Source organism: Sarcophilus harrisii, chromosome 5 (genome assembly GCF_902635505.1).
Source record: "Sarcophilus harrisii chromosome 5, mSarHar1.11, whole genome shotgun sequence".
In the NCBI taxonomy this organism is placed as follows: Eukaryota; Metazoa; Chordata; class Mammalia; order Dasyuromorphia; family Dasyuridae; genus Sarcophilus; species Sarcophilus harrisii.
In genome coordinates, this window is record NC_045430.1 from 129619925 (window position 1) to 129643786 (window position 23862).

Here is a 23862-nt window from a genome sequence, read left to right on the forward strand (position 1 = left end):
CTTCTAAGGTGGCTAAACAGTGCCTTGCAAGAGATCACAAAATATGTGCTGGCCTGATTTCTTGTCAGAGAAACTAGTGTCTTGGAGATGGATTTATTATGGTTTTAGAAAACCATTAAATATTTCCTTCTCTTTCCTTTCTTAGGAGTGCCACTATGATCATAGAGTTCATAGCTATTGCCTGTATCACAGATTGTGTTTTCAGATTAGATTCGTTTATAAGCTTTTTGAAGGAGAAGATGGTTTCACATCAAAACCTTTGCACAATACCTAGCACAAAGCAAGAGCTGAATACATGCATGTTAAATTGAATGTAACCAAAAGTCACTTTCCTTTACTTCCTATATTCAAGTAGAGATGCTTCTTGTGGTCTCATTCTCTGGCCATTTTGCCAACCTCACAGACAGAAGACAAAAAGGAAAACAGTGGAGAAATTAATGAAAAGCTAGAGTTAAAGAGAATTGATTGGTCCAGAAATCTGGGCTATTGGGTGATAGAATATAAGTGGTTTGTCCAAAAGTACCTTGAATTATTTCTATATCCAAATAAATAAGTTTCTCTCAGACATTAGAACAAACTGTTGACAGAATTCTGATTTCTCATACTTTTGTTTTATAACAGAACCACTAGTATTTTTTTATAGCTTTTTATTTACAAGATATACGCATGGGTAATTTTTCAGCATTGACGATTGCAAGATCCTTTGTTCCAACTTTTCCCCTCCTTCCCCCCATCCCCTCCCCCAGATGGCAGAACCACTAGTATTTTTAATTTGGGGTCTTTTTTTGAATAACAGCCCTCATCCAACTTTTAGAAAAATTAATCATATCAGATCACTGGATTGCCTCATAGATTAAGGCTATATGTCTACAAATCTGTTTGCCTTGATTCAGTTAGAAGGTAGAAGAAGTTGAATTCAGACAACTAAATTTGGAGTGTGTTTTATTGTTGCTGCTGTTTTATGTTTTGATTGGGAGCGAAAGGATATGTCTCCGTGAGACCAAAGAATGAACTTGACTAGATTTTTCACCAATTATTTCAGCAGCCAAAATAAAAGCTGTGACTGAGGGGGACAATGTATAGCTATGTCCTATGAACTTGAAAAGCAGCTGTCCATACCCCTTACCTATTGTAATTGAAAAATGTTAGCAATACCATAAAATGATATCTGTTCTAACCTTATTTTTTTTTTTGACTCTCTTCTCTCCTCACCCCTTCATTCCCTCTCTCTCTACCCTTTTCTTCTATTTTCCAGGTTTTGTTAGCTATGACAATCCTGTCTCTGCACAAGCTGCTATCCAAGCTATGAACGGCTTTCAGATTGGCATGAAACGCTTGAAGGTCCAGCTGAAGCGTTCCAAAAATGACAGCAAACCTTACTGATCTTAACCCCAGAAGCTCACTGCTCTTATTTTAGCTTTCTTAGGGTAAGTCCCATGAGCCAGCCTGTTCTCCACAGGGAAGGCAAAGGAGGACCACATTGCCAACTTTCACCAAGAGAGACAGTTATTTTTACATTAACGCCTCCATTCCCCTACCCACCCACCCACCCAACTCGCCATTATCAAAACTTGGGCTACTTCTTTCCTACGAGTAAATTCCTCCAGTTGTGCTACTGTATTCTCTTTTGTTTTGCGACTTTAATTGTTTTTTTTTCATTCTTTTATTTTTTAAAGGAAAACACAAAAAATAAATGACATCTTGAAAAGTTAGAAGACAAACTGTAATGTGCAATTTAACTCTGAAACTGCCGGTGCCCTTGAGAGCACTGGCTAGGAATATTAATGGATGTCTGTCTGAACCTAAGAAAGGGCACCAGCAGTTTAGAGTTTAATGTGGTGGCCTAGAGTGAGAGCAAAGCCAAGAGAAGCACTTATTCAAAATTAAGCAAACAAACAAACAAAAAAAAAAAGTCTTTCCACTACATGAATTCATTATAATAAGAAGGATTTTATTTTAGGGTTCAAAAAACATGAGGTTTATTGGTCAAATTATTACACTGGTTGTCTTTATTTTACCATTGTTTTTATTTTAGTTTTTAGAAAGGATTAATGTAAAAAAGATTTAGAGGATCTGTTTCTTAAAGCTACAGGGTTTAAAAAATAAAATAAAAATGAGTGAAAATACTTGATGTTTCTTGACAGATAAATTTAATAATAATAAATACATAAATAAATACATAAATAAATAAAAAAGAAAGCCACAGGCCTGTAAATTTTATTTGTAAAAAAAGCATTTCTATTTTTATACAAAATTTTTACTGCCTCAGAAATAATGGAAGTTATTTATTGCCTATTGTTAACTTATTGGATACCTAAAGAGCAGTTCTCTGTGCTAGCTAGATCCTTTTGAAGTAGTCTCTAGAGTACTCGTGCCAGGAATGGGCTTTTTTTCACCGTTGAACCCTAGACCTAAAAGTTCATGCTTTATCCTCTCGTTGTTTGTATGTCTGGTTATTTTATTTGTAGTTTCCATTATCTAGTTTACAATTCAGCTGTCTGACTTTCCCCTTATGTTACATTTGTTGAAACTGGTCCCTTCCCCCTTCCCCCCTGCACCCCCAAACAACCGAATCCATCCCCCTTCTTGCTCTCTCTGGATGGATTCTCTTGGGGTTTCATTGTGCTGTGGATACAGATTGTAAGAAATGCAAATTATGTGAATGGCTCCTAGACTCCCTAATGAGTTAAGATTTGCATTAGTTTTCTCCTGCACCCATAAAAATGATTTTGTTTCTGCTGCATAGATTTCTGTGTAACTTTTTACTCTTCCTTGTTTTTTCCCTAGACATCTTCATGCCCGTTAGTTCATCGTTTGCCTAGCATGTCCCTGTGGCGTCTCAAAAAAAAAAAAAGTTTCATCGTCCCGTCATTGTTTCTGATGTCTTTCTGACCTCTCATCATATTTGGTTCTCCTACTGACCTTTGAAATTTGCATGTGACCTCATCTAGCTATGAATTCTGGGAAGTCAATGTGAAAAACATTGCTGCATTCATGCAAGACTGAAATTTATTATTAGACAAATTAATTCTAGAAGAAAAAAAAAACCTGTGGCAAAATGTTTCGTTCTTTCTTAATTTTTTTTTTCTTTTATTAAAAAAAAAAAAAAAAAAAGACTTGAAAGTATTATACAGGGATTGGCATTCTTCCCGGTCACTGGTAACAATAGCAATATGTGTCCAGGGACACAGAATGTTGGTTTCTAACAGACTACTTCCAAAAACAGTTTGAGAAAAAAAAACTGTCTGATTTTAAGTCTCTAGAGGTCTGTAATCGTTTTTACATTTTTCAGGCAGTGTAAAGTTTTTTGATAAGGCCATTTTAGGTGGCTCACTTTCTCATTAAGATATATATATATAGAACCACTTTTTGTAGATTAGAATAAGAAAATATTTACCCTGTTTTGGGGCAAATGCTACCTATTTGTGTCACCTTTTGCTGAACTGACTCACAGTTAGACAATCCATGGTTTAATGCACATGAAATTACCTATATTTTATACTGTTCCAATGTACAGGAGAAAGGTTACTGTAAACTGTGTTACGTTGGTGCTTCTGTGAATTAAGTTGTGGTTTCATCATGAGTCTTACGGTCTTAAGTGTTCTATGTTGATAAGACAAGTTTTAAAATTTGGTTTACTTGAACAAAACAAAAAAAGAGTTTCGAAAAAAAAAAATTGTTTGCTTAAAAAAAATTTCATGTGAGGAAAAAAAAAAAAAACTATTCCAGAATAAGTTTTGTGTTGGCTTGTGAAGCATTGATGTCATTTTTTTATTGTGGACAATTTAGGTGTGTTTGTGTTCAGCAAAATGTGATCTGTTTTTTTTTTTTCTTTTAAAGAAAAAAAAAAAAAAACAGTGAAACTATATAGTGCCAAATTCCAAAGGTACTTCCTTCCTAGAGCTTCAGTGTGTTTCTTGTGAGAAGTAATTTGATAACATGGGTATTTTATTATGTGTTTTGTATAAATCCCTAATATTAAAAAAAAAAAAAGAGGTTAAAAAGTTTGTTAACTTGCTATCCTGTGGTCTTGTTGCCTGAAATTGTTATTGTTTGTTATTTCTCTTTGATGTTTTTTGTAAGACATTGTATAAGTGCCCATGTCTCACTTTTTTAACCACTCTGCACATCAATGCTGTGAAGGCAAACCTCACAATGTATTTTCTTCATAATATTATGGAAACCTCTAAGGTGAGAAAGTTTTGAACTTTTAACCCTTTCTACCCAGAGCTGTCTGGAATGTTGGTATCTTTGATACATCCACCATTTTATTGTTGGGTTTGTTTGGGGGTGTTTCTGTTGGGTCAGTTCTTCCTCCTGCCATTTCCCCCTCCTTCCATATACCTGATTTTTTGGCGGGGATTTTGATTTGATTTTTTTGTTTGTTTGTTTGTTTTTTAAACATGGTTGAAATCTACAAGAAGGAAAAAAAAATCCACAGGGCAGATCTGAAGGGTAAAACCAATAGTATTTTACCATTCTCCAAAATTCCCCTTCCCTTCATTTTTTTCCTTTCACTTTTAAAGGACTTAAAAAAAAAATCTTCTCAGAGAGCTCTACATGTGCTGCTGTAATTTGTTGTTCAGTATTAAATAATAACAGTTTCTTACTGATTCTCTCCTCCCCTCAACCCATTCCCTCAACAAAATGGTGAATTTTAGCACCTGATGATATAATTTTTTTTCCAATTTGTTTTTGAACTCAAGTGTGGTGGTGCATTGTGGCCGAGAACTTTTTAATGTGCACTGCAATTTAAACTACTTTTTAAACAAAAATTTCCTGGTTAACGTTTACAATCGGCCATTGTGCTGGGGATTGTATGAGCCCTCTGGGTATGGCCTATAAGTGCAGAGTACCCAGAATTTGAAACTGGTAGCCCTTTCACTGCCTTTCTGACGTTAGTTTGTTGGACTAAGTGCATCTGAGGAGACTGTACAAGCAGAACTCACTTCTCATTACTGACACACACAGAAAAAAAAAAAAAATGCCAACCAAATACCCATCAGCATTAATTACCTGCTGCCGTTTTTCTAAAGTGCCATATTTCTTTTTATAAAATCAAACACAGACATCATAAGGTCTTGACAAGACTGAAGGCCGTAACAACCACCAAATGCAAAGCCCTTTCAGAAAAACATAAAACAGGTCATTGGTATCTTCTCTGTGGCTGGGTACAATGCTGATGACCTTCCTTTCTCTCCTCTGACTCACTCGCCCCTTTCAGTTTATAATGTGTATGGATTGTGATAGCCCTGAGGTGGAAAGGACTAGCCTCTCATGATGCAAAAAAAAAGAAAAAAAAAAGAAAAAAAGAAAAAAAAAGAAAAAAAAAGTTTCCTTCTTATAGCACATGCACTTACAATGAAATGATTTTTATTATCCTCACACGTGTTTACTACTGCTGGGGCCTTCCTTCATCCTTTGAGGGCTATTTGTACTTCCTGCAGCAATCTGCTTAATAACAAAACAGATCGCACATATGTCTCTCATATATATCTATATACAGGGTGTGTGTATATACATATATAAACACAAGAGAACTTCATTTGAATCTTAGACTGTTTCACTCAGAATCTTCTCATTTGTCAACCACATAAATTTCCAAAGGTTTTTTTTCCCCAATTTCTTCAGCAAAAGTTACTCTCCCTGTCCCCTTTTAGCCCTTTCCCCACCTTCCTCTCGCCCAGAGTGGACCGAGCACTATTTAGGAGAAAGCTGAGGGTGAGCATTTTTAGTTGAGCATTTATTTTGCAGGCAACCAAGATATGGTAGGTTTGATGGAAATGTCTGTCCTCTTCCCCCCCCTTTTATTTGTATGTGTCGTCTCTGTTAAGCAACTTATCCCTCCTTAGTGAGCAATCGTCCTCCGGTTTACTTTGACTCAGAATATCAAAAGGAAAAGCTGCAAGGGTGCAAAGGGCCTATGCCAGAAGGAATAACAAAACAAAACAGGGAAATTGCTTTTTTAAAAAATAAAAATAAAAAATTAAATGTAGAGAATAGTAGTTTTTAAATTAAATTAGAGACTTGCAATGAAATGGCAATCCTCAAAGGCATAAATAAGTTCATCTTTCTTTCACCATAGGGGTTATAGTTCTTTGGCTTGTGCTACTCTGGAACCATTTTACTGTTTCTGTTTTTATTATCTTAAGTGCTAATTAACAACAAGAAGAAAAAAAATTGTAGTTTCATTACCTTTTTGGATAATGTCATACAAAAAAAAAATGTATTTGTGTTTTTTTTGTGCTGTGAAAAATTGTTGTTTGTAGATTAATAATATGATCATTTTGTTTAGAATTACAAAATAGTTTTTTAAGTATTGTCTGAGAAAAGCCAAAGTTAATGCAACCTAGTGGAAACTGTAAGACCATTTGAGTATTGTTTCTGTTTTATTGATGCATTTGGATTTTGTTGTTCGATGGAATTTGAGCCAAAAAAAAAAAAAAATGCAGGCTTTCCTATTTCTACAACTGATTGTACTTATGCATTTTGTACCAGTGGAACTTTTTATACTGGAGATTAAAAAAAAAAAAAAAGGAAACTTTTGTGGCTTACTCTAGTGGGCCCCCTGACCATGACTGATTTCGAGTTTGATTTCTGGTTGGTAGAAAGAAAGTTGGTTTTCTTTTGAGAATTAAAAACTTTGGCTTGCTTTCTTTTTTTCCCTTTGCTTATATCTAGCGTTAGAATTTTGTCTTTTAAAAAGCGGTAAGTTTCACTTTTTATTCTGTATTGTGCAGTTACACAATAAGGTAATTAGAATTAGGAGTACTCAGTCACTTTAAGTGGATAAATGTATCAGTTAAAACTTTAGGGGTTTGCTTTTTTGCTGTTTAGATCAAAGTTTTTTCTGATTCTTCTGTCCTCATTGTGAACATAACCGTGTAGTTGAAACAGTCAAACTTATTTTTGTAACGTATGTTATTGTGTGATGCAGTTTTTTGCTTCTGTCTCCAATATTAAACCATTTTCCTAATACTTGTCTCTCTCTGCGTGTTGTATTGTTGGTGGTCATTATATGTTGGTAATACATCTGCACACCTCACTGTTTCACGTCCCTGTTTTTTTTTCTATTTGTTGTGTATGAAAGATACAGTCGATTCCACCTAAGTGAATATCTGATTTTGGGAAAAGGAGGAAGTGTGCACTTTAGCTTTCCTCAGTTTATTTCTGTACCACAGCCCACTTCAGCTTCTGGGCTTAGACTTGTTACTTTTTTTTTTTTTTTAATTAACAGTCGGTCTCTGGGTTCACTTAAGTAACTACCTACTGAGTTATATTTGCCAAGGCCTTTGTCAGTCATTTGATTACAGAAGCTCATTCATATTCTCTCTCTCTCCATATATATATATATATATGTGTGTGTGTGTGTGTGTGTGTGTATATATATACACACACACATATATATGTCTATGTGTCTCTCCCCATCTTTCTCTCTCCTTCCCCTCCCGCCTTTCTTCCTTTCTTCTTTTCTTCTCTTCTCTGTCCTCTCCCTCCCTACTATCGAGCTCTTCTTTTGCCTTTCCCTATTGTACAAACACAATATGTCCCAAATTGCAGAAAATCAGTTTCTGCTGTCAAGTGAATTCAACTTCAAAAAGGGAAACAGCACCTATCACTTCTAATTAGCCGTAACAACATGCTTAGAGAAAATTAGAGCTAAAAGGGGCCTGAGAGACCTTATCCAGCCCCTTTTCCCCCCACTGCCTAGGTAAGGACCCCAACACCTAAAACTAGGAAGTGATTTGAACCCAGCTCTTCTGACTCAAGTTGAGTGTTCTTTTTCCCATATTACATCTCCCTGCTCTGTCTGCTAGCTCTTTGTAAAACTTTAAGAAACTTGAGAGAAGAGAAGAAGCTCCCCTGATATTTCTTCTAATTGTGCACTAGTCTATTGGCATATGATGAGAGTCAACATTTTTTTAGGAACTAATCACATTTTAAATAGAAGTGAGAGACTTGGGGGTGGGGGGTGAGGGGTGGAGAGGAGGCTCACCAGATGAGCAAGACACATGTGCATGCATATATATATACATATATATATGAATGTATGCATCTACATATATACACACATATATATGTATATCAATATAATAAGAAACATAGGTGTTGCCAATCCATCAATCAGTAGATACAAAAAACATTTTAGAACTAAGGGAGCAGCTTTAGTTACTAAGGTTAATGGAAGACATATCTTCCCTTACTCAAATAGGCCATCTATATTTTGATTTAAAAGGGGTCGAGTTGGTCATGCTCATCACTGAATATGATGAAATCCAAATGGAATTTTAAAAATGTAACAAAAACTCTCTCTCTCTTTTTTTCTTTTTTTTTTGGGGGGGGGGGGGGGGGTCTCCTCCCACCCCTCAACACACACATTTCTATAGCTGGTGTCAGATATAGTTGTTGACAGTGTCACACTCTGGCTAACTTAGATCTAAAGCTTCCTTTCCACCCCTTGCCTCTCCCAAAATCCAATCAAAACTCCTTCAAGAGTGCTTTCTGGAACTTAAGCCACAAACCCCATCTCCCATTATCTCTCCATCTCTTAATGCTCAGGAATCTGATCTTTTTTTTTCAAAGTGCTCTTAAGAGGTTCCATCAATGCTAGTCCCTCTCCTATCTCTCTCCTTCCAATTACTCTAGACGCACAATCTCTGGTGGAAGCTAGCCTCCTCCTTACACCCTAGCCCACTGCCACTGAGATGTTCCCCTCCACAGCCCTCATACTTCAGGGATTCTGTGGGATCCAGAAAACGGAACCATTTTAACATCCTCCAGCAGCTCAAAGGTTGAGGGCGTTGGTGGAGTGGGGGACAGGGCTTCTTTCTATAAGCCTAACACATCCCAATGGGCCATCACTGCCAGCTCCAACTCAACTCAGCTGGGAGCTAATCACTATAGATTTCAGATTTCTAGGCAAAGCTTCTGCTTATAATCTTATTATGGCTTTCAGAAGCCTTTATAAGTTCTATGAAGATCTACTGCCTATGTTAGCAGAGAAAGGATGACTGAGTATATAATTTAGTTTATTTTTTAAAATATTTTTTCTTTCACGATGCAGCTTTAAAAATAAAAGATCTACTATCTGCCAACATACAAAGAAAGAGATTCTGTGCTAGAGTTTTTTGGATTTTTTTCTAAAAGCCAGTTCACTTAAAAATAACTTTTCCACAAAAGGAGAAGGAAAAGTTAGTTCCCTAAAGTGCTGATGGTTGTATAGTAAAGTCCTTGCTTTAAATTTCTTTTTTTTTTTAAAAATCAATTATGTAAAACACCTTTGTGGTGTAAGCAAAATGTTTCTTTGTTCGCTGTACGTGGACCATCTCGGGAAATGATAGAGTTGTCACCAGACTTACCTTGCTGATAGAAATTATGTCTGCCTAGTCCCCAGTCATTAAACTTGATCCAAGGAGCTGGTGACTGTTAGCTCACAGGCTAGGAAAACAGTCAACACGAATGTACTGTGAATCGTTCCTGATAAGTGAATAAAACATTGTGACCAAACAATCAGCTTATTCACTTATCAGGAATCGACTGTTCTGCTAATTCGCTAACTGTTTTTGTTCTTCATCTTTGTTGTAGTTCACTATTTTTGCTGTGTTCTGTTCTTCTTCTCATGCGCTAGCAAAATCACTAGGAATATATCTTCGTGTGACCATGAAACGTTATATCGAGTGAAAAATGATATCTTAACAAAATCTATGCACTTGCTATCAGGAACACAATACTGGATGTGTCTTATATATATTGAACTATATAGTACTCGATTTCTTAAATAAAGCTTAAGAAAGGACTCTGTTGTCTGTAAAATTAATGTGAAGATTTAAAAAAAAAAAAACCACTGTTTCTAGAGATTGTTTTGTGTTGAATCTTTGGGGATGCAGAGTTTACATTTTTTTTTTCTTTGAATTTACATGTAACTGTGGCTTTATGGCTCAATCCTCAATAAATTGGCTTTGGAAACAAGATGGAGTGAGGGAGCTTTCTCCTACTGTTTTGTAGCAAGATATAGCTGGAAAGCCATCCTCTTATTAGTGAGACCCGTGTCTCTGCCCAAAGCAAGAGATATCACTTCTGCAAATACCAGAACAAAGTAATTCCTAGACTTACAAAGAACTACTTGAAAGTATCTGAATTTTGCCCTAACCTAGAAAAATCCAGCTGTGTTTCTGAATATGATCTCTTTGGGGGTGGATGAAGAAGGGAAAAATGAAGTTTCTAGAATAATGCTGGTTTACGTCAGTGCCCAGTCAAAATGAGGGGAAATTCTAAAAGTATAGCCAGCTGGAGAGCTATGGCTGTTTTATTCAGAAGTGCAAAATGAGAGAAAGAGAGTGGAATGGTATTTGATCATTCAAGATGAGAAGAGTAAAATTTCAAAGCTCAGTGGAAGAAGCACCCCATGACATTTGTTAAGCTTAAATGGGAGGCCTGCTGCTTGGGCCTTTCAGAGTTTTTTTTGGTTGTTTTTTTTTTTTTTTTTTTTGAGGGGGGGTGGTGGTTGTTTTTTGTTTTGTTTTGTTTTGTTTTAATTTTTCCCAGAGGCCATTAGTTTGCACAGAACAGTGTTTATGTTTTTGTTTTTTGTTTTTAATTCTCAATGTTTGATTCCAAGGAAAATTCCTAAACTTTCTCCATTTCCATGCTGAACTATAGTCAGACATTTTAAGCCTTCATTCAACCAAACCTCAGGAACCCGTGCTAATGGCAAACAAGGAGAGCATGGATAATGAAAATTGACAGATAATACAAAATCCTCTTGCTGATCAGTCGAACAAAAAATTTGCCTCTCATGTGCCTTCAGGTGGGGGTGAAGAATCAGTTAAAAGACCCAAGTGGCAGAGGCAGTAGAAATGAAGAGAATCTGTGTGTAGAATTGACTACAAAGAGAGAGGTATTGAAATAGTAGCCCCTTTCACAAGAGAACTTTACAGACAAGCATAAACAAGGTTCTCCTTTTGTGGAAAATGAAATCTAGACACTACTAAGAAGAAGACCTAGAAAACTTAGTAAAAAAAATAATTCTGGAATTCAGTTGCCTCTTTGCTTATAATCCCAACTTTATGTTCTCCCTTCCTCACAAAAGCTAGCATGTTATTTGCTGAGTAACACATTTTAGTATTGCCAGTCAGGTTTAAATAGAAAGCTTTAAACCCTAAGAACCCCTAAGGGGATTTCTATAGATTCATTTCTAACCTCACAAATAACACTAAGTATAGAACCAATTCAGAGTTTCTGAGATGTCCTTTCGTGGTTAAGGTGACTAGTCTTTAAGGTTCCTGAAGAAGATATTAAAAGAATTCCTGTCTTCTCGAGCTGGAGGATCCAATTCTCAATGCATTTTGAGATATATATATTAACTTCTGACGATTAAATAAGCACCTTATCCTCCATACTAATCTCTCACCACATACATCTATCACTTTCAACATCTCCAATTCATATCTCAGCTGGGAGAGATCCAGTGTCACTCACTATCTTTCATAACTGTGACTGCTTTGTCAGTAACTCCAAATCTTAACCCTTTCACTCCTCAAAAGACCCAAAAATGAATGTCTCCAGATCCTTTTCCTGTTCTCTATGTGTCTTTCTGTCTCTGTCTCTCTGTGTCTGTCTCTCTCTGTATGTGTCTCCATGTTTGTGTCTCTGTGTTTCTCTGTCTCTGTCCCTCTGGCACTCTCTCTCTCCTGTGTGTGTCTCTCTATGATTGTGTCTCTGTCTCTCTGTGTGTATCTCTCTCTGTGTCTCTCTATATCTCTGTGTGTCTCTCTGTCTTTGTGCGTCTCTCTCTGAGTCTCTCTCTGTGTCTCTCTTGTGTATGTCTCTGTCTCTCTGTCTCTGTGTTTCTCTGTGTCTCTGTCTGTCCCCTTCACCCTTAATGGGAGCTTGGAGGCCCTAGGACAGAGAGGAAAGTGGCTATTCAACTACTGATCACAGATCATCTTGACTATTATACAGCCTAAGAGAGACTCCTAGTTTGGGAGTATTATTTTAGGAGGAACTTAAACTTAATTGGGTCAAGTTTCCTTAGGATCAATCATTTCTTATCTGGAATCCCACCCCTGTCCTCCCCCCTCTGCCAGACCCTTCTAGCTTCTTTATGATAAATAAATACTGAATTTAATTAAATGTCCTATGCCCAAATTGGAGCAGCTTGGTAACACAATGGATGGAGCACCAGGCCTGAATCCAGGAACTCCTTTTTTTGAGTTGAAATCTGACTTCAGACACTTACTAGTTGTGTGATCCCAAGCAAGTCACTTAACCCTATTTGCCTCAGTTTCTCACTTATAAAATGAGCTAGAGAAGAAAATGGCAAATCATTCTTTTATCTTTGCCAAGAACTCTGACATGACTAAAACAATCTAACAGCAACAAAAATGCCCAGATGAGATTTTTAACACCTGAAATCTCCAGAGAAAAAACAGAGAGGCACAGAACAAAAGTTGGGGGGAAAAAAGAAATGCTAGAAATAACCAACAGACCCTGCCTTTCAAAGGAAGGGAAAGATTCTCACTTGGGAAAAAAAAAAAAAAGCTAGTGATCTTTTCCCCTTTCTTCCTCTCTCCTGGCAAGAAGAACTGCTGAGGCTGAAAAGCCAACTCTGGAAAAATGGCTAAGCCCCCCAAAATCCAAAATTGTTTGTATAGTTAAGACTCTAGAACATCCTTAGAAATCCAAAGAACCTGCCATTTGGATCCAAGCACCTAGTGAAAGGGATTTGGTTGAATTTATTTAGGTGATCTCTGGATGTTATTCTAGAAAGTAAGACAATACATTAGCAAGATAAATTATAATATATTGAGCAAGAAGATGGCAACTCTTATGCTATTTAGTCATTGACCTAACTCAGACATTATACTTCATTTATCAGTTCATAAAAATCTATCCTAGGAGAAAAAAAAAATGGAAATGTAGCAGATGGTGGGACCAGAGGGAATTCCCTACCCTAATTAAAATAAAAAAAAAAAAAAAAAAAAAAAGACTCACACCTAGCCAGCTAACTTATCCCAGGTGACCCAAAATACTTGGAAAAAAAATTTTTTTAATTTTGTATACCAATTGGGGCTGACTTGCCTAGGGTCACACAGCTAGGAAGTGTTAAATGTCTGAGGCCACATTTGAATTCAGGACCTCTTGACTCCAGGATTGGTGTTCTATCCACTGTGCCAGTTATCCACCCCACTCCAAATATTTCTCATCACACACCCCTAGCAGTAACAAATACACATATAATATACACCTTTTATATATGCACATTTATTTGTGGGTTTTATACCTGTCCTGCTGTACTGGTAATTACATTGATAAAATACAAAATTGTTGTAAGTTGTTGTTTAGTCATTTTCTCAGTCTGACTCTCCCTGAACCTTTTTTGGGTTTTCTTAGTAAAGATAATGAAGTACCTTGCTGTTTCCTTCTCCGGCTCTCCATCTGTAAAATACAGATGAGGAAACTGAGTGACCTGTCCAGAGTCACACAACTGATAAGCATCTGAGGGCAGATTCAAACTCATGTTTGGTACGCTCTCCACTGTGCCACACAGTTGATCAATAAGGAGCAGGGGAATAACATGATTAAATTATCTGTGACTTCTATATAAGATAGACTAAAAAGAAGAGAGACAAAGTTAGGAGACTATCTCAATAGTCCAGTTGAGAGGTAATGAAGACCTGAACTAGGGGGTGGTTGGTAACTGTGAGCAGAGATCAGGAATGCATATAAAACATTAAAGAGGTAGATATAAGACTCGGTGATAGCTTTATCTTTATGAGAGGAGGAAGAGCAAATAGTGAAGCCAAAGTTGTTCAACTGGGTCACTGGAAAGATGGTGGCTCCCTACATAGAAATAAAGACGCTTAAGAAGAGAAGCTGGTTTTGAAGGGGATAAAGAAAATATAAGATCTTCAGTGCATATTACAATCTATTCCTCTTCATTCTCTGAGATTCATCTGTTCCACCCAAAATGAAAAAGGATGAAGGGTAGGACTCGTACCCATTGATCACCATCCCAGAGTACTGAACACATTATCCATGAACTTCTGACTCAGCTATCAGGTAATTTAAGGGGAAGGCACTCGGTCTGCTAGAGGGAGAAGGTTAAAAAGAACTTTCCCACTGCCCTTTGACTGCTGTTTTGGGAGCCTAGGCAGTGGTTAGAATACAACTTCTTGGAGACACCTACTTTTAACTCAGAACAAGGACTTGCCCAGTAAAAGATGGAAGCAGTTAGAGAATAAGACTAGATGTGGTATTAGAGATAAACCCCATAATCAGTTCTTCTGGGAAGCATGGATGTGCTTCCCTATTTTCCTACCCTCTGATTATTTGATCCCTCTTTGGGGCCATAGCCCCTCTTTGAAAACCGCTCTTGTAGAGAGTATACCCACATAGGCCCAGGAAGCTGCTTCCTTTGTTGCACCCCCTTAAAGACCGATTCATCCCATGAAATAGTTCCTACATCACCATAAGAATTTTAAGATATGATTCTATTCTAAGTAAAGCATTCAATTCACTTCCCCTACCACCTGGTCAGTCTCAGTTTGAGTAGCAGAATTTCTGTATGAACACTGATTCCTACAATAGGCTTTAGGATTAAGTAGGTACTTTTCTTTTCTAACCCCAAATTGATTTTCCCCCTTGTAGAAATCCCTATAAAGCCACTTGTCTCCACTATAGGTCCAAGACAAATCCATCCCACTGTGAAAAGTGATAACTGGAGCTTATAAAGAGTAATTGTTAGAAGGAGGGGATGAAGGAGAAAAAAGAAAAATTAGCAGAGTTCTGATGACCTTGGCCATGAGCATTAATTGAATTTCCTCCTTCCCATGGGGTTTTCTTTTACGAAGCTATATATATATATATGAACCACTGAGTATACACAGTTATTTGCACATAGGAGGTGCTTAATAAATATTTAATTTAATCATCGATATGAACATGCATACATACATCACTTTTCCAAGGGCCCTTTTCAGACACTCAATTTCATATATGCCAAGCAACAATAAACCCAACTGGAGAACATCTAACTCTCATACAAAGGTAATGAGGAAAAATGAATAAGTATGGAAAGCTTGAAGTTGCTACCAGGTGAATAAAATAAACAACTGTGGAGTCAGAAGCCCCAGGCTTGAATACCAGCTCTGATTTGAGTACATCACAACCTCTCTGGACTTTGTCTTATGGGAGAGGGTATATGCTACCATAGAGAGTAGAGGCTCTGGAAATTTAGGATTTGAGTTTCAATCCTTTCTTTGCCACTTTTTTTCCATGCCAACTTAAGGCATTTAGCTTTTTGGGGCCTCAGTTTCCTCATCTTTAAAAGGAGGGAGTTGGACTAGATCACCTTTAAGATCCCTTCTAGTTCTAAATCTGTTATGCTATGTGATTTCTACTCTCAATCCTATGATAAAAGCAATGTTCCAAATAATCCTCACATTAATCTAACAGCAAGAACCTGAGCTACTTTTGTGACAGGATAGCCTAAAGATAAAATCTTACTCTCTTCCTAGTCCCTTTCTACCTGCAGTGTTCTTCGAACAACTCAACCTAAAAACTCAGTGGTGTATTTAAAAGCTAATTAATACCTATTCCACAGAAGCCATCCTTAATATTTGGCAACAAAAGCAATTTTCATAAGATCCATATGAACCTCATATCTAAACCAGGGAGGTATAAAGCAGAAAAAGAGATATAAACAGTTTTTGATGAATATTAACATAAAAAATTAAATAAAATCTTAAAAGGATCTATAGCTCTTTAGATACAATGTGTTACAGTGGGTAGTACAAAAAAGAATTTGAAGTCATTTTGAACCTGAATTCAAATCTTTTATCAGACACTAGCTACATGACCATGGACAAATCACTTATCCTCTCTGGATTTCAGTATTCTCGTTTGGAAAATGGGGAATGGGCGATGGATTAGATGATTTTCAAAGTTCCTTCCAACTCAAACTCTATGACCCTATGGTTTTCAATCGGCTCCAAATATTATTCATTAAGAACAAGTTTGATTTATACCAAAAACACAAGGATGGCTGAACATCAGTAAAACATTAAACCATTATATAAACAACAAATTTCATACAATATTATCAGGAAATGAAGAAATGAATTTTAGAAAATATAGCAATCATTTATTTAAAAACCCTTTAAAAAGCACAGATGAGGAAGAGCTCTTCTTTAATTTTTTTTTTATTAAAGCTTTTTATTTACAAGGCATATGCATGGGTAATTTTTCCCAACATTGACCTCTGCAAAACCTTTTGTTCCAAATTTTCCCCTCCTTTCCCCCACCCCCTCCCCTAGCTGGCAGGTAGTCCAATACATGTTAAATATGTTGAAATACATGTTAGATCCAATATATGTATACATAGTTATACAGTTATATTGTTACACAAGAAAAATCAGATCAAGAAGGAAAAAAAAGAAAAACTGAGAAAAAACATTATGCAAGCAAATTACAACAGAAAGAGGGAGAATACTATGTTGTGATCCACACTCAGTTCCCACAGTTCTCTCTCTGGGGGCAGATGGTTCTCTTCATCACTGAACAAGTAGAACTGGTTTGAATCATCTCATTGTCCATCAGAATTGATCGTCATATAGTCTTGTTGTTCCCATAGATAATTATCTCCATAGAAATTATCATTTCACTCAGTATCAGTTCATGTAGGTCTCTCCAGGCCTCTCTGAAATCATCCTGCTGGTCATTTCTTACAGAACAATAATATTCCATAATATTCACATACCACAATTTATTCAGCCATTCTCCAACTGATGGGCATCTACTCAGTTTCCAGTTTCTTGCCATTACAAAGAGGGCTGCCACAAACATTCTTGCACACGTGGGTCCCTTCCTTTAAAATCTCTTTGGGATATAAGCCCAGTAGTAACACTGCTGGATCAAAGAATATGCACAGTTTGACAACTTTGTGAGCATAGTTCCTAATTAGAGCCCTTCTTTAATAACCAAAGGCATATATATACGTCAGAAAAGCCAGTAAGACCTGAGTTCAAGTCCTGCTTTTGACACATACTAGCTATGTGACTCCTGGGAAAATCTCAACTGCAAGACAATTCTGGGCAACTCTCCAAAGAGTTGTTATAGGCAACTAACTATCTAAAAAAATTAAGAGAGTTGTTCTCAATAACTCTCTAAAAGTTTAAGTACAGAGAAGTTGTTGACCTGAATTGGCAAATATAGTTTCCTGATAAGAGAAATCTCTATACTCTTGGAATCACACACACACACACACACACACACACACACACACACACACACACACATAAATGGGTAGCTAGGTGGTACTCTGGATAGACCACTGGGGCTAGAGTCAGGAAGATGTATCTTCCTGAGTTCAAATCTGGCCTTATATATTTAATAGCTGTGTGACCTTGGGTAAATCACTTAACTCTGCTTCAGTTTCTTTGTCAATAAAACCAGTTGGAGAATACAATGGCAAACTATTCCAATATCTTTGCCAAGAAAACCGTAAATAGGGCCATGAATAGTTGGACATTACTGAAAAAAAACAACTGAACACAAAAATTTTACATATAGATAATAAATCTATAATTGTACAAGGAACAAAAGGGTTCCGATTCTTCCTACTATTGTTCTAGAAAAATCTCTATTTAACAATAATTCAAGTTACAGAAATTAAAAATGTAAAAACAGTGACACTGAAGTCAAAGTTGTCATTATTTGCAAATTATTATGATTTATTTAGAAAAATCACAGAAAATCAGCAAAGAAACTACAAAGAAACAACAAAGAAGCAGGATACAACATAAATCCATTAAAAAATCGTGTGGTTTTTTTTTTTTTCAAAAAAAACTACAAAATGCACAAAAGGTTTCCATTAATCTACCAATACACACACAAGACTCCTACAAATATAACTATAAAATATTCTTTACAGAAATAAAGGAAGACATACATATTTGAAGAGATAGTCAATATTCATGGTTAGGCCATAGCAATATAATAAAAATGTTCAAATTAATTTAAATTTAATTCTAGCTTATCAAACTATTTTACTATTAGATGAAATAATTTCAAAATTCATTTGGAACTACAAAAGGTTTAGAATTTCAGGAAAAATGACATAAATAAAGAATAATGACATACTATTGAAATATCTCCAACTATATTATGAAGTAATAATTTCAAAATTATTTGCTAATCATTAAAAGTAGATCAGTGGACTGGGATTTTAAAAAAAAGAAAAAGAAAAAAAGCACTCGGAAGCAAGTGAATATAGAAGAACAGTGTGTAATGAACCCAAAAACACTAGCTACTTAGAATTCAATAAGAAATGGCAGAAATTTGGCATGAGCCAGCATCTTTTACCATATGTCACAATAATCTCCAAAATGGATAATGTGATCAAAATACCAAGTGCCACCTCATTAAAAAAAATAAAAGATAAAGAACAGAAGGGTGTATCTTTTATATCCAAGACTTGGAAGAAATCTTAACTAAACAAGTAAGAGAAGGGATAAAATACATGATTTAAAGTACATAAAATTTAAAATCTTTTCCATGAAATCTCAAGAGTTTTGTGCCACTTTTATGGCTGTGTGTTTTATCCCAGATTTTTCTGAAAAAGAAAAATAAAAAAGGAGAGATGCTCCTCCCAAAGCAAAACTATATAGAATTCATGTCATTAATGTATGATAACTGTCCAGATGAACTAGAGATCTTCATTTGATCTTGTAAATAGCACTGAAACAAGAAAAGATTCTATTTATGACACTCCATCTCTCAGCTCTGGGCATTTTCAATGGCTGTACCCTATTCCTGAAATATTCTCCCACCTTCTCTCTGCCTCCAAGATTCCCTGGCTTCCTTCAAGTGCCAGCTTAAATCCTACTTTCTACAGGAAGTTTTATCCAATCCTTTTTAATTCTAGTGCCTTCCTTCTGTTGATTATTTCCATTTATCCAATTTATTGTCATGTGGTCTATTCACTTAGACCTTGAGCTCCTTGGCAGTGGAGATCAGTTTTTGCCCCTCTCTTTCTCTCTGTCCTCTCTTGGAATTAGAAGTCCAGTACACGTACACACACACACGGGTAGCTAGGTGTTACTCTGGAGAGGAGAGGAGAGGAGAGAGGGAGAGAGAGAGAGAGAGAGAGAGAGAGAGAGAGAGAGAGAGAGAGAAAGAGAGAGAGAGAACGAACGAACAGTGCCTAGAATAGAGCAGGGACTTAAAAATGCTTATTGACAGACTCATCACTTGAATATAGCTTTGGACAGAATCACTTTATTCAGAAAGAAAATTATAGATAAAAACAGAAAGATAAAATTTGATTGTTTCCCTCTTTGCTTCCCTCAAGGGAGGAAGGGGAGTAGGGGGAATGTAGACAAAACATCCAGAGTGATGAATTTATTCTGTACCCTTTATAAAAGCTAATGCATAACACCAAAGAAATTCTAACTCCTATTTATTCTTTTCTGACCTCTACTGATTAGTGTATTCAAAGATGACTAGATTCTCCTTTTGTACATTGGCTCATTAATAAAAAGCTTTATCTCTTCTTGTCCTCAAAGGCAGCGTGCTGTAGGTGTGGTTTCCAACACCAGCACCCTCTTAGTTCAAGTATGATGTTGGAACGAAATGAGCCATGACCTATTCCTAATGACCTAATCTTCCATTACATACTCAGTTACACAGAGAGATGGTTATAACCTTGCTCTTACCATCACTCACAAGTGTTCTACTTGTTTATGTTCATAAAATCTGAAATACGTTTTTCTGAGGATAATATTTTATCCCACTGGAATCCTATGTGGCACAATGGATGGGACAGGAATAGGGAGAACTAAATTCAAAAACTCCCCCTGGCACATACTTGCTACATAATCCTAGAAAAGCCACTTCATATCCCTTGATTTCAGTTTGCCCAACTATGAAATGAAGATAATAAAGCACCTACTTTCTGGAGTGGTTGTAGGGATTTAATGAGATGATATTTGTAAAGTCCTTAGCACAGTTATTGGCACATAGCAAACACTTAATAAAAGCTCTTTTTGTTCTTTCTACAGATAAAATCGTAGCTTTTTCTGCTTTTGGCCACTTGACAGTGTCAAGGACTTTGATAATGAGAATTTTTTTTCTGAGTTTTCAGTAACTATAATTGCCAAGGGGTCAAGGATCCAAGCATTCACAGAAGCAATTATCATGCCATATCTCCTCAAAAATTGCTTTGTAGGGATAGTAGTTGCAAAGGCCGGTGAAAAGAACTTATTGTCTAAGGATCACTGCCATTTCTGGTGTTTTTCTTTTGTTCTTTTTTTTTTCCCCCCCCCCGAGGCAGCTGGGGTTAAGTGACTTGCCCACGGTCATACAGCTAGGAAGTGTTAAATGTCTGAGATCAGATTTGAACTCAGGTTCTCCTGACTTCAGGGCTGGTGAGCTATACAGAGCTGGAGAGCTATGATTCCTCTCCCTTCCCTTCCCTGCCAGGGTTTTTCTTTAACCAAGACAAGAGTGGAGAAAGAAATAGGAGATGTCTAAGTAATGTCATATGGGAAGGACAGGGGGCTCTTGGGGAAATACTTTTAGTGAAATATGAAGAAAAGTCCTTGGTTGAAAAAAAAAAAAAAAGACTACTTTGGGAGGCTTTTAGGGAGCTGGGAAACTTGGAACAGCCCTGTAGAGTAGGAAAGAGTTGCTATTAGGGAGGAATAGAGGGATTGTCTTGCTACAGTGAGGGCCCAGTTAAGATTAGCTAACAAATTTGTAGTGACCCAATCAGCACAATTTCATTAATTCTTCTGGCTTCTTTCAACTGCATGTGAATAGGAACAAAGGGGGAGGGTTAAGATTTAATAAGGTATGATCACTAACAGGACAAAGGATCAAGTGTGATTTGAGTGTAAAATTGAATTAACACAAAAAGAGATCCAGAGAGAGAAAAGAGAAGAATGTACCCTAATGCAGGGGTCATGATCTGAAAAAGAACTGAGGACTGAAGAGGATGGAGATCCCAATCAGAAATTATAAGGCATAGGGAAAATAGAAAAATAAAATATTACCATCAGAAAAAAATGTTCAGCTCATGAGCATGAACGCTTGTGAGTGATGGTAAAATCAGGGGTATAACTAGTTCTATGTATTGTTGAGGTTAGAGCGAAGTCCAACTTCTTAAATTGTGATTCATGGAGGCAGCTAGGTGTTGCAGTGGATAGAGCACCAGCCCTGAAGTCAGGAGGACCTGAATTCAAATTTGACCTCAGATACTTCACACTTCCCAGCTGTGTGACCCTCTGCAAGTCACTTAACCCCACTGTCTCAGGAAAAAAAAAAAAGTGTGATGTATGACCCCAGATGGGATCTTGTAACTGAATGTGAAGATCACAAAATTATGATTTGTATATCTATTTTATATGCCTACATACTTGGAATCATGTAAAAATTTCTTAGGTAAAAAAGGGTCATGAGTAGGAAAAGCTTAAGAAGTCAAGGGTAGAAATAAGCTCTATTTCTTTTTTGACAGAGTTACTAGGCAAGTAGATGAAGAAAATTCAATAAGTACAGTTGACAAAGTTTCTTAATACTATTTTTGTGGATAATATGGAGATTTTTTTGTTGCTATTGTCGAGTTGTTCCACATGTCTGATTCTTCATGACTCTGAGGTTTTCTTGGCAAAGATACTGTAAGTGATTTGCTATTTCCTTCTCCAACTCATTTTAACAGATAAGGAAATTGAAGCAAAGAGGGTTAAGTAACTTGCTTAGGATCAGATAGCTAGTAAGTGTCTTGTGTCAGATTTTAATTCAATTCTTCCTCAGGTCTGAAGCACTCTAACCACTGTGCAACCTATCTACCCAATATAGAGATACAATGAACAAATATGAATGGATCTTTCCAAATACTAAATATTAGTTATTAATGATTTCATTTCAAATTGCAAGGATTCTATCTATACTTGACCTTGGCTGTTATGCATACCATCTATGACTTTATCCAAATCAATTGCAAAAATGTTCTTCAAATTTTCAGATCACACAAAGATTTTTTTAAAAAGTAACAGTTAATATATTAAACAATCAGGATGTAAAAATAAGTCAAGAGGCATAAAATTAGGCTGAATATATAATATTTTGGAAGGAATTTGGATAATGATAAATGAAAAGATTTAACAATTTAGTTTTAAAAAATCAACTTCATGAACATAATAATAAGATAGTGAGGCTAGATGTTATGTCATTTTAAAAGATCAAAAAGATTCAGTGCACTTTAAATTCAATACAAGTCAAACATCTTGTGCCTCCACTCCCAACAAAGGAAGATATATTAGTTTCTCCTCCTACTCTCACTTCCCCAGGACTCACTTGTCTTTGAGAGACTACTCCTATTTAATATTGTATTAGAAATTCTAGCTTTGGCAATAAGAGTTGAGAAAGAGATTAAAGTAATAAGAGTAGGTAATGAAGAAACCAAATTATCACTCTTTGCTGATGATATGATGGTATACTTAGAGAACCCCAGAGATTCTATTAAAAAGTTATTAAAGAGACCACTCCTTCTCCTTTCCTGCTTCTCTCCCTCTCTTTCTCAGGTTCTCTTGGCAAATTCACATTACATACAATTGCATTATATAAAAATTGCTTTCTATATATGTCTGCAGATTTATATTGAGGTAAAGGAAGAACTGTCTATATAAAATATCTGATGTACAATGAAAGTCAGATATAGGACAGATTTTTTTTTTTCAAAAGGAAAACTAAAAAAAAAAATCTTAATAAACACAAAACCCATAAACATCCACTGACAGGAAAAACTTAAGTAACAATAAGACAACTATAGTGTTGCTCAAATTAATATAAAATAAAATAGATATATTGATATACAATAAGAGTTACATCTTTGGATTATCTTTAGAAACATATATTTTTTTGTTGAAATCACTTGTTTTGTATAATTTGACAATGAGTTCACAAGATTTTAACACACATTGTCTAACTGTTCATCATGAACCACACTTTTATCATACAGGATACAATGCATACCTTTAATGACACAATCCTTTTTTAAAAATGGCCTTTTGATATGATTCAAATTAATGTGTCATAGACCCAGTTTTATCTCCTTTTGAATACATTTCTTCACTTTTCATGATGTATATGGCCTAGTGCAAGGCCATATTCACCTTGGGATTTCTGTAATCCTGGGAAAATTCTATTTCCTAGAATTTAACAGATTTATTAGAGGTCATCATTCTTATCACAGGAACAAGAATTTCATGTTTAATTGTAATAATAAATTTCCCCAAATACTTCTGGAGGTCAATACTTTGGGGTATAAAGATGTCCAGATCTTATATATTCACATAGATTTCTGACAATAGTTTTGATATAACTTTGGATGGAAAATCTAATATCTGAAGCCAGATTTAAACTTATATCCTCTGAACTCCAAGACCAATGCTCCATCTACTATACCATTTAGCTGTCCCTTTTAGCTATTATTTTTGAATGCAAACCACTTCAATTCTCTTCTACCCTTACCCTCTCTTTTTCTTGTCTTCTTCCCAAGGGGACAATGTCATGCTTTGTTGTCATGATTTGTGGGGGATCTGAGAGACAAGAGGAAGGAAAAATCTTCTATCCCCTTACTGATTCTTAATCTGATCTTCTAACTTTACACCCTGCTCAAAAACAACCTGATGGATGAATCAAGAGGTCAAGTCCCAGGGATAGCATCTGCCTGAGTTTCCTTTTCTCTCCTTCGACAATCTGGGAAAAGTTGAACTCACTGGCAAATCTGTGCTGTATAGCTTTGAAGAGAAGTAACCCAGCTAGAAGCCTTAGCAGCTAACAATCCCTTAGCAAATGTTAAAT

At 36.1% G+C, this 23862-nt stretch overlaps 1 protein-coding gene across 20 annotated transcripts in view; it reads left to right on the plus strand.

The window, feature by feature from the left end:
* The window catches only part of CELF2 (CUGBP Elav-like family member 2), a 969093-nt gene extending 962521 nt beyond the window's left edge, over positions 1-6572 (plus strand). For 19 of the 20 annotated variants that reach the window (XM_031940494.1, XM_031940495.1, XM_031940484.1 and 16 more), the window contains one exon: positions 1256-2117. In XM_031940494.1, coding sequence (XP_031796354.1) covers positions 1256-1383 — 128 coding nt within the window. In that variant the 3' untranslated portion in view covers positions 1384-2117. Of the gene's footprint in view, positions 1-1255; positions 2118-2787 lie in introns of those variants that run through there. The other variant, XM_023504698.2, reaches the window with a different exon arrangement.
* The last annotated feature ends 17290 nt before the right edge of the window (positions 6573-23862 follow it).